Genomic DNA, 12,132 nt, shown 5'->3' with positions numbered 1-12,132 from the left:
TCTCCCCCACTCCCTAGCCTCAGATGTTTTCATGTCTCAAAGCTTTGGCTTTGAGTATCAAGGTATGGTTAATTTTCTATTTTACTATTCCTATACAGAGAGGTCTTGTCTTAAATATACATTTTCCTCATATTTTGTATAATCATTTTATCTTGGTGTTCTTTTAGAATTACATTTGTGCTTATATCTGGATCTTTGCTAGAAAAAAAATAATTTAATTTAGGATTTCCCTACTTCCCTTGGTATAAGGCAGAGGGTTAAAGCAGAGTGTAATTTAGGGCATAGTAATTTAAACAGAGGAAGAAGACTATGAAATGGTCCACATTATTTAGTCGATGTGGATATATAGTTCTGGAATTATCCTCTTTTATTATTCAAAAAAAGAGGAGGAGGACCAGAGAAAAAAATACATAGAAATGAAGTGTCATTATACTGTATGGTTTAGCATTGTGAGATTAATAGAATCTTTTTTTTTTTTTTTTTTTTTGAGTTGATTGTGTCTCATACCTTGAGGAAAAGAAAAGCAACTTCTGCTTTCAAGATCTGCATCAAAAAGCAGCTTAGGTCGAGTGTAGTGATTTTCAACCATCTCCTCTCATGGAAGACAAACGAATGACTGAAATCCGGAGGCGCACCAAAAAGTGTTTTATTTTTTGCCGATCTGACAAAAAATAGGTATAAATTTGATTTATTTACAAAAAATAATAGTATTTACCTCCTATTGTTGCTCTAAAGTGAGAGTGAAAATAAAAATCAGGTGTCTCTCCTTGTATATAAAGTTTTCTGGTACCGAGAATTTAACCAATCAGATGCAACCTTATGTGACTTGACCAATAAGATGCAACTCTATTATATGACCTATATATTATGGTTCAAGACAGGACATTCGCACCAGACAGCTATTATTGTGTTGGCTGTTGTCATTTTTTCATTTGACAGTCTAAGGGAGCAGAGGACAGTACCACTGACTAACTGGTATTGCATGTTTGGTATTGCATGTTTTAAAATTTCTTGTGGCACACTGGTTGAAAATCAACCAGTAGATTTGTTGAACTTGGATTTATTTGCTAAATATAATGACCTAGCTCTAGGATTAGAATATAATAGCCTTTTATTACAAGCATTTCTTTGCTTGTTAGCAGATGGGGGTTGGGGGTTGGGGAGGAGATATGAGTTGCCTTGAGTGACAACTGCAATTTTTCTCACACGGAGGGTCCTGGGACAGTGCTCCAGAGCCCGTGTGCTGGCTGTGGCCTTACGTCTCAGCAGCAAATGACCTATACAGGGAAGCAGGCTCAGGAGGACACAGCACATTTTACTAAAAAAATGTCCTGCTTTCCACAAGGGCTCTTTCATACGCCACAATTTGCTCTGTGCCTAGTGATTAGGTTATCTGTATGCCTGTTTCTATCTGCATCATCGCTGTTGGCTGTCTCATCCTTAAGTTCTCCAGGGGAGGTGCAATGGATGCCTAGTGCACCCTATTTCAGTGCCATACAGAGGATATTCCATAAGTACAGTTTACATTAAATTATGTGTGGGCTCTTACAAAATGAGCAGACTTCCCAGAGGCAAAAATCTAATGCTGGCTGGCTGCCTCTACACTCCCAATTAATTTCATTCTTTCTACTGGTTTTCCATTTCAAGTTGTGTTTGCATTTCTGGATTACCTCTGTCTGATGAGTTCAAGTGCATGTGTGTGGCTGTGTGTGCCCATGCCTATACCCACCTTTCATCTCCCCGCTGGAGTTTCCTGATCCAGTTTAGCAATTATTGATTTCTCTTCTCTTTGATGACTCAAATGGAGCACTATTACACATTCACTTACATCTTCCGAAAATTATGATACTATAATATAGCCACGCTGCTGAAATGTGCCCTTAAATGTGAGCACATTCACTGTCAGGAAGCCTGGATCTGGGGAAAACCAAGTTCTGTAGTGAGTTAAGTGGAAGGATGAGCTCTTAAAGAAAGGATTTCATCAAGGTTTAAAGTTTTTAAAAATAAATGAAAAATGATAAAAATGCCATCCACATGAGGTCACTAAAGAGTTAAAAATCAGGTGTGTCTATTATAAGGAAAAATATTCCAGGAAGGTCTGGAAGAAGGCTGAGTGAGAGAGACGGAGTCTGTGGTCAGTACTGCATGTGATGATAGATCACAGGTCTTCAGGACTTTTGAATTGAAAGAAAGCAAGGATCCCGCAGTGGTTCTGCCTTGCCTCTGGTAACGGTCATACTCAGACAGTATAACATGGGATAGTTAAGCACAGTGATTAAGAGTCTGTATATAATGTGAGGTTAATGTGTCTACCACTTACAAGCTGAGTAATTTAACTTAGTCTCTGTGGGCCTCCATTTTCTCATTAGAAAAAAAGTCTGTACTTGAAACACCTTTAGTGATGAAATTTGACCCACACACAAAGCAGGCATCCAATAAATGCTAGATATTATTAATAATAACAACTATTTACATTTACACTGAGTTCTTCCATTCCCTAATCTGTTTCTTTTCCACAGTTCTAGAAGATTAAGGAGAGAAATACATTATCATCTTTTTCTTTTTATGAAATAAGTCCATTCCACATTTGACTTATTCAGGGTTCTAGACACTAGTCATTGTTACTCAGCAGTCACTCCCCAGTCTTTCTTTGCTGGGGAAGCCCACCTCTTACCGAAGAAAATAACAAGTAAAAATACCAGCTCTTCCTTTTCTCAGCTTTCACTGCAGCCACAATGTGGGTATGTGGCTGGTTCCTGTTTCTTAGGACTACAGAGTCTGCTGGGAGGGCTTTTGGCAAAGAGTTTCTTTTCTCATTTAAAAACAAAACAAAACAAAGCTAGGAATACACTAGAGGCCCTTGTTTTCTTTGCTGGATGGAGTCATGTCTGCTTCTGCTGCAAAGAAGTGTCATGACTGCTGTGTGAACATGAGGACAAATAGCACAAATGTTGACGAAGACAAAAAGGAAATACATACATGGTGTGAGTCTTGATGGCATTGCTTGGCTAAACTAGTCCTGAAACTATGTAAACTCTGGACCTCCTGTTATATAAGATAACACAACCCATAATGTTTGAGTTACCGTTTGTGTTCTGTTTCTTTCCATTAAAGGCATTCTAACAGATACGGTGGCTAAACCACAACTCAAAATCTGATCATTTTCTGTTTCCAAAGACTTTCTCCTTTTCAGCACGCTGCCATGCTAATATTAAGGCCCTCACATGAGACCCACAAATCTCTTGGGGTTCTGATATTCTGTGTGTCTGTACCCATAGTCTAAGTTATAGCTAGGCCTGAGGCTTTGCTGTCTTCTGAATGCTCTGTGAGCTTTCACACCTACAGATGTCTATCTTCATCCTTCCTTCCCTTGCAGTACCATCTCTCTATTCTCTCATCTCCATCAGAATCCCACGTGTCCTCTGGGATGTCTTGAATGTCTCCTTTATAAGAACCTAGTCCCAATTATACTGTTGTTTCTTGCTTTCTAAAAGATATAAACACTTTTACTCTTGCTAAATCTCACCCCTCCCCCATTTTGTAACAATCTAACAATCTGTGTACAATTGAGCCTCTTCATTACACCCTGAGCTTCCAGGGACTGGTTACCAAGTCTCATTCTCCCTGTGTGTTTCACAGCACATATTTTTCTTTTTACTTCTGACTCTTAAGAAGGCTCAATAAATGTTTATTGGATTAAACGTGTAGACTTTTAGAGCTGAAAAATCATTCTTCTGAGCAAAGTCCTTATTTTCTGGGAATTATAAAAGGTTCTTATGCTTGGATTCATGACCCCACTAGGATTCAGGAGATCAGTGATATATCATTAAAGTGATATTCATTGTTTTGTGTGCATAGCTTTTATTAAATCCGATTGTTAAAGAATATATGGCTTCTCAAGAGAATGAGAACCTCTGTTTACGTTGGAAAGTTGAATGAATGCTTCCCGAGCCAAAGACACAATCTGGAACATGCGTATTTTTAGGAGAACCACTGCTGTGGGTTTGCTTCTTTTCCATAAAACTGCAGTGCAAAGAAAACAATCAAAAACAAAACAAATGTCTGGCTGTTGAACACTCCTCTTATATTGTACCTGACTCTTCAGTTCCCCTGAATGGTCGTTCCAGATCTATTCAGGCCCCTTATAGTTCTCTGTGCCCATATTCACTTCCATCACATCTGTAAACAACCGTCTGATCAGACTCTGGCAAGCTGCTGCAGTAAGCAGAGAGGCAGCCACTGAAACTGGGCCAAGAGAAAACCCCAGCAACTGGTGGAAACTGATGGGGGAAGGATGCAGGTAGCCAGCTTCATCCCCTGTCCCAGCCTGCTGGCACTTTCAAGCCAGACTGTGGCCCACCCATGGAGTGGAATTATGAATGATGGCATGGTTGAGCTCTGTGGAGTCTCCTCATGTGTTACAATGACATAAAACACCTGCCCAAGTCAGCCCTGACTCACTAATGACTGAGAGGAATACAAAAGAAAATGTCTTGTTTTATAGACTAAGACCCCTTTCACCTTCTTCATTATTTAGGATTTGGAACTACAGACTGTCAGGAAGGGAGAGACTTAAGGATCTTGTTGCCCAAGTGTGCATTGCCAAGAAGCTCAAGATCATACTTTTGTTTCCCCTGTGATTAGGTTCCACCTCTACTACTGGATACAGAGAGGGAACAAAAAAAGATTGCAAATCATTAACAATTGAAAAATAAGGAGACATGTCCTACTTTCCCAAGATTTCCCCTAGATGGAGGTGAGATATGGTGAAGGGCAGTGGCCAGGTCAAGTGTCCTGGAGGAACTCAAATCTCCCTTAATGTCCATAGTTCTGCCACAGCTAGCCTAAATCCATAGCTTAAGAAGAATACTCAGCTTGCTAGGCAAACTCCTCCTTCAAGAAAGATTCTCATTAACCTTTTGCTTCCAACCATATTGCTACTCCTAAGCAGAAGAATTAGGAGAGCCCTGGCCAGGTGGCTAAGTTGATTAGAGCATCATCCCATACACTAAATGGTTGCGAGTTTGATCCCCAGTTGGGGTACTTATGGAGGCAACCGATTGATGTTTCTCTCTCACATCAATGTTTCTCTCTCTCCCCTCTCCCCCTAAAAGTCAATTAAAACATATCCTTGGGTGAGGATTTAAAGGAAAAGAATTAGGAGAGAGCATTCATAGGGGGATATGAACATTCCTTCTGGGAGGGTGAGGGGAATGGGACATAACTTTTCTCCCCACTCAACCTTCCACATACTCCCCCCCTCTAAGGTACATCTTCTAAGTTATCAAAAGAAAGAGTCAAGACACTGTGTTTTCTCCTTGAGAAAATAAATGGAGAATTCCTATGCTGATATTTTTGAAATGTGGAATAAGCGTTGGTTCTCTATAGTCTAGCAATTAATATGCATGTTTTCAAAAGTATACTGTGTAGAATCAGGTTACCAGGAAGGTGTTTTAGGTGTTCCTTAAATGTATGGGTTGTGTTTCTAAATTGTATTTTTATGTTTATTAAAAAAAAAAAAAAAAAAAAAAACACCTACTGTTGCATTCAAAGGTGTCACGTGTCTAAACACTTGGTGTAATGGAGACTGCCAAGACCTGAACTTAGTCTTTGGCCACGTGGGTTCGTTCTACTACATGCCTGGAAATAAGTCTTGCCTTGCAGTTCAATACAAGAGAACATTTTTCACTGGCTTTGTTGTTTTATGTTAGAACACTCTTATTAGTCTTCTACATAATAGTGTCTTTTTCTTTATGGATGCATTTGTTTTGTAACTGAGTACAGATAGAAGTTGGGGTTAGAAGAGGGGTGGAGTGGATTGGCATTTCCCCCTCTTCCCCAGGGTTTTCTGTGATGGTTTCTTTTTCCTTAAAAAATAACTTTATTAAGGAATAATTGACAAATACAAGTATATATATCTAGAGTATGCAATGTGATAATTTGATGTACATGTGCATTGTGGAATGCGTGCCATGATCAAGATAAATTAACACATCCATCACATTACATTGTTAATGCTCTCTGATGTTTTGGGGTATTTGTTTTGAGGGTTTTTTTTTTTTAATTGAAAATGCTTAAGATTACTCTCAGTATTTTTGAATTGTACAGCATTGTATTATGAACTGTAGTCACCATGCTGTACATCAGATCCCCAGAACTAATTTTTTTTATAACTGAAGTTTGTACCCTTTGACCCACATCTCCCCATTTATCTTTCCCCCAGTCCCTAGCAGCCGCCATTCTGTTCTTTTCTACAAAATCAAATTTTTGTTTTTGTTTATTTGTTTGTTTCAAAATTCCATATATAAGGAGTACCTTACAGTATGTGTTTTTATCTGACTTATTTCACTTAGTAAAGTGTTCCCTCCAGCTTTACTGATCTTGTTGCAAATGGGGGTGAGAGGCTAGAGCTGGAAGAATTATTCAGTAGGATCTTTGGAAGACCATAGGCAAAGAGAGCAAAGGTGGTGAAAACTGGACTCAGCGCTGGGGGTGATGCCTGGGGTCACGCCCTTGAAGACCCTCACTCCCCCTGCACAGAGCCCAGCACTGTTCCGGCTCCCTCCTGCTCTTTAAGGAATGGAAGCTTTGAATAGCGGCTTGGTGGTGAGCATGTTCTTCATAAGTATGGACAAAGTCAAGTTTCCCCCAGTTCTGTAAGCAGTGGGTATGTCAGGAGGAGCCGCAACAAAAGTGCAGCACACATGGCAAGCTGGGGACGGTGGCTCCTGGACTGGCAGGGGGCTACTTGGATATGTAACTGTGGAAAGTCCTAGGAATAACTGGGCGCTGAAGTCTGGCACAAAGTGGGTAGAAATCGTGAAGCCATAGATGTATGGATTATGGCTATTTAAAGAAAGTATCCTAAGGTTTAGAAGCAAACTTCCCGAAAGCTATTACCATATGGTGACCACTTATGTTTTGGATCAGGGATGTTTTGGGATTAGAGATTGAAAACAAAACAGAGAGAAATGAGATGGTGATGGAGATTCCATTTGGTGTGAGTGTGTGTTCAGGCGAACAGCCTTCTTCTCACTGGTTGGGTTTATAATGAAAGCCTATGCACTTGGACTTATAGAATTAACTCTGTATGTAAAAATTGCTGAATGAATAAAAATAAATTGCCCTGACTGCTGTGGCTCAGTGGATTGAGTGTTGGCCTGCGAGCCAAGTGTCGCTGGTTCGATTCCCAGTCAGGGCACATTATTAGGTTGCACGTCAGGTCCCCAGTTGGGGGCACGAGTGAGAAGCAACCACACAGTAAAAAAATAAATAAATAAATAAATAAATAAATTACCATTTATATATTATTTAAGGGCATGTAATCTTTCACTTGATTAAAAAGTTCCACTGATATTTTTAATCCTCACCCAAGAATATATTTATTGCTTTTATAGAGAGAGACAGACAGACAGAGATATCAATGTGAGAGAGAAATATCGATCAATTGCCTTCTGTATACATCCTAGCTAGGGATTGAACCTGCAACCTTTTGATGTACTGGAAGATGCTCCACCCAACTAAGCAAACCCAGCCAAGGCTGATTTTTTGTTTTTAAGTTTGGAAAATCACAAAACATGGTAGACAATAGGACCAAAATAGGCAGCAATTGCACCCTCCTTTTTTTCTCATCTAATGGTGGTGGTTTCTACTGTGGCCACTTTAACAGGTGCTAAGTCTGTTAAAGAGCATTACTAATAAACCAGGACAGAAAAACAAACAAACAACAGCAAAGCAGATCTAAAATAGTGACATGCCACTCTCCAGGAGTAAGTTATCGGACTAAATAACACACATGGACGGTAAAGGAAAAAAAGAGGGGGAGGGAGATTTCAAATAATGGATTGAAACCATAACTAAAAGTTAGGAGTGCTCCCGTCTTTCTTGTCATGATCATTCTGAAAACAGAGAGATTAGATTGGCTCAAGCAGATATGCTTCGAGATGCCAGAAAAGACACCTCTTCCGGTGCAGTATTGATGAGGTGCCTGAGTGTACCACTGGCATTTTCGTTTTACTAGCTCAGCAAGGAGAGTCATGGGTACCTTGCTGCCTGCCTGCCTGTGAATTGCTTAACCAGTTGCTGTGCACGTGTGTGGGGTGCCGCCCACCGTTGCATGCTAGGTTCCTTCTCAGCGGTTCCTCTGAATTCCCTGGTCAGATGAATCGGAGACCCAGCCTGTGACCAACTGAACTCCATTATTTAGCTTGTGGCTGTATCAAGAGAGCAACTACCTAGAAAAGCTTTACACCCAAACTACTCCCATTTTCTCCGTGGGGGATTGATAGGCCTATTCGGAAAAGTCATACCGAGGTGGAGGAGCAACATCCCTCTGTGTCTTCAAACAAACAGCCACCCCGCTGCTGCTGATCAGTGTTCCTGGGATGGCGGTGATTGAAATTTAGCACTTAGTGCAACTTAATTGACGCATGGATCTGTTAAGCATATGCCACAACCACAGGCGTGCCATCTGATGTGCCCACAGGGTGCCCAGCACCTCACACATGCTCACATTCTGCTAAAGAAGCAAGTTTTGAACAGAGCCTTGAAGGGAGCTTGTGCAGTGCCTTAGAAGAGGGGTGGTCTTAGAGCTCAGGTCCCGGGATCTTCTTCATTGCCTTGAACTTGGAACAAACCTAAGGTCAATGGAGTTCCAGCTGGCCTATTGTGAAAGAAGTCTTCAGTATCTGCTTCCTGATGCTCATGCCATCAGTAAATCAAGCCCAGTGCCAGCAGAGTGGAACTTGGAAGGATTCAGCATTCCTTGGCAGCTTGTGGCCCTGGAATTCATGATTAGACTGTTCCGTGCTCACTGTGGCTAGAACCAATCCCCTGGCCTTCAGACAGAATCCTGGAAATCAATGTGAACATTTTTCCTCTGAGCTGGAAACCGCAGTAGTGGGCCAGGTGTTCTAGGTTATGAGTATCAAGAAAGGAATAGAACCTCAACAGGCAATGGAGCAGCCGCATTCGACTCTCTTCCTTGTGTAAGAAGAACAAGTAAAGAGCGCACTGCTCTGCTCAGTCCTCTCAAGTGCCCGGTGTTTGGGTACTTCACGTATCCAGGTGGGCCCTGGTCACTGCTGCTGGTGCCAAGACAAGGAGCCTTCTCAAGCTGCTGAGATGGGCATGAGTTTCAGTGGGACTGAGGAAAGGTAGATTCGCTCTCCATTAGCTTAGTTTTATTTGACAAGTGCAAGCTGCCCTCTCTGGGCCGTAGACTCCCAGGCCTCATCTGTATGTGTATTTTCCTCTGGCATTGGGCAAAATCCTGGGCTTCTAATAAGTGCTTACTAAATGTTTGTTGAATTCTGAAAGAATGAACTGAATAGTTTGGGCTTCCCTGACTGAGCCCTAGGTTAAAATCAGAGAAATTGCTGTGAAGTTAACAAAGCTTAAGTTTCAGTTCCCCTCAATTGTACAGGTCCCTTCCCAGAACCTGCTCCTGTTATGAAATCGTAATCTTATGTTCTGTTTCTCATGGAGCGCCCCCCAAATTCCGTGGACTTCGGGACCCCATAAAACATAGATTTGAGCCTGTTAACTTGCTGTTGCTTAGCCTTTATGGCTTCTTCCATCCGGTGGCTTTTCTCAAATTTGGGAGGTCAGAAGAAACGGATAAAGCCAAGCCTGCAGAGGAGAAGGAAGGGAGGAAACTCCAAGCTAGATCAGGATAATTTGCATTTCTTACCTCATTTAACTCCTCACAGCAACCCCTTCTGGGCGATAGCATGCTGAGGTCCCCAGAAGCTCAGTAACCTGCCCAGTGTGCTACAGCTTCTTGGGCTGGGGTCGGGTACTCCATACGTCTTTGACTCGCCAAACTACCTGCTCAGTAGCTACCTTGCAGGGCTCATATTTGACAACTTTGCAAGTCTTCCCTGCAAGTGTGAAGCCGACCAGGGTAAGAAATGCCTGGAATGGCCCGTAACTCTTGCTGTGGGCTTGAGAGGGAGAAAATTGGGGAGGGGGTCAGGCTTGAGCCATTCAGTGGAAGACGCCAGCAATCCCTTCCCCGCCTGTGTATATGAATGCGGTGACAATTCATTCAATTATATTAAGCACACATTAAAGGAATCCTAAGCTCTCCCTGGGGCCCTTTCGCTTCTCTGGGATTGTAATTGTTTGAGACTAACCATGATGTCTTCTTTTGCCTTCAGGTGATTCTCATTTTGACAAAGCTCTATGACTATAACCTGGGGAGCATCACCGAGAGCTCGCTTTGGAGGTAAGCGGATAAATCGAGCTAATGATGACTATGTTACTTAAACGTGCCCACAGTTGCTCTCCCCCACCCCCTTTTTTTTCCAGGTGAGAGGGTTTCTGGTTATTTGTATCCTTCCTCTGTTTGCTCTCTCTTCCCTTAGCCACGCTGGGGTCTGTCTCCAGGCAGGCCAAACCTTACTTCTTTACAGACTCCTTCTTAGTCAGATCTTTTTGCTAAACTGTGCATTAGGTTGTCGTTATGTGTTTTTTGTTCCAACAGTTCTCACTGATCTGTGAGCTTAATGGAGCAGAAGCGAAACAATGGGGTGTCTTTACAGAGGGGATCAAAACAATGTCTAGGTCTGCAGAACTCAAGCAAGCGCCCATGCCACACTCTCTGTGATTCTACAGCTCGCTAGCAGCATGCAGGTGTGCACACACACTTACATGCACACCTTTATCTCTGAGGTTCACACTGTGTTGCCTCACACACGTAGAGTGTGCGATAAATGCTTTTCAAATGAATGATACAAATGCTTTAGGAAGAGGCTATCTTCTTGGATACCAGCACAAAAGAAGGTCATCGTTAGGAACCCAGGGAGCTATTACCTCCGCCTTTTTGAGGGAGACTATAAAATGTGTTGTTCCTGTTTTTAAAAATCCACTTTATTTATCTCACTCCTACTTGAGTCTCCTCCACCAGCCTGTGTCATGTGCCTACACCTGAGCCGATCTCTGAAGCTGAGAAGAGCACTGCCTCTCATTGGTTGGGCGTGGGTCACATGATAACCTCTGCACTTGGGGGAGGAGGAAGACAACCCCAGAGATAATATTCAGTGATCATTGGCTTGGTGTCAAGCCCCTAAGGGAGTCCCGAAGGGAGAATCGAACCCTGAGCCAAATGGGTCCTCCCTGAACAGGGAGGATAAGCAGGAAAAGCCACTCCCTAGACTGAGTGGTGGACTCTCCTCACAAGAGGAAGAGAGACCCCGACCATCTCTAGAGGCTGAGCTTTATCTGCTTGTAGTTTCTATGGAAAGTTACTGTTATGGGGAAATAGAGAGTAAAAACAATTTGGAATTAACCTTAACCTTTCCTGGGTATATTTGTGGTCTGTTTTCCCTGTATAGGATGGGTAAACAGTAAGGTATGGGTGAATAGCTATTCATCTTGCCGGACTTTTCTTTGTCCCGGAGGCTCCTTGTGTTCTGCCTGCACCGTGTGTTCCCTGTCAGGCAGCATGTAGCAGACCCCTGACTTAACTCTGTTTGACTTCAGTTCATTTGTATGGTTCTCATGCCCCCCTCTTACATTATTCTGATTCATCAGCACCACTGTCATAACAATGGCTAACCATGTTGAATATCACTTCTGATCATTCATTCCCAACATGCATACGCATGCACGCATGCACGTGTGTGTGCATGCACACACACACACGCACTGCCTAAGAGAGAGTGGTTATACTAATAACAGAAAAGGGGGTAATTGTCTTTGAGCAGACAAACACTATTGGGTGTCCATTGTGTAAGATCAATGGTCATTCTATCACCTGTCAGTTCATGTGACTGGGAAGATGGCTACTGCTCTCAGTCTCAGTACTAGGGAGAAAGACTCCAGTCACCCCATATTTTTCAGGTTCCACCCAGATATAGTCCATAATAACTGGGGAGGGGAGATGGATTTTCATAGTAGCAGGTGGATTGCAGGGCTTGCAGCCACAGGGGAAGGCTGGTGTCCTGCAGGAGGAGGAGCCTCGATCGGATGGACACCAAAAATGAATCTGCCAAACCCTGTAAGGGGATTGTTTAGTAAATTCATTTTTACTTAATATCTATTTTCCATTAGTCTTGATGCTATATACAGGAAACCCCGAATCAGTTGTTCTGTGCTTTAGGGGGATTCTAATACACCAAGGGAAAGGAT

General features: G+C 42.3%; 1 protein-coding gene across 4 annotated transcripts in view; it reads left to right on the top strand.

Moving 5' to 3' along the window:
* The window catches only part of SORCS1 (sortilin related VPS10 domain containing receptor 1), a 504,897-nt gene that overhangs the window by 177,900 nt on the left and 314,865 nt on the right, over positions 1–12,132 (top strand). For all 4 annotated transcript variants that reach the window (XM_090278555.1, XM_090278558.1, XM_090278556.1 and 1 more), the window contains exon 2: positions 10,161–10,228. In XM_090278555.1, the coding sequence (XP_090134681.1) occupies positions 10,161–10,228 (68 nt within the window). The remainder of the gene's footprint in view (positions 1–10,160; positions 10,229–12,132) is intronic.

This window comes from Furipterus horrens, unplaced genomic scaffold, assembly GCF_987537825.1.
Source record: "Furipterus horrens unplaced genomic scaffold, mFurHor1.1.pri manual_scaffold_5, whole genome shotgun sequence".
Taxonomy (NCBI): Eukaryota; Metazoa; Chordata; class Mammalia; order Chiroptera; family Furipteridae; genus Furipterus; species Furipterus horrens.
Note: the sequence above shows the minus strand (reverse complement) of the source record. Positions and strands in the feature narration are given on the sequence as shown.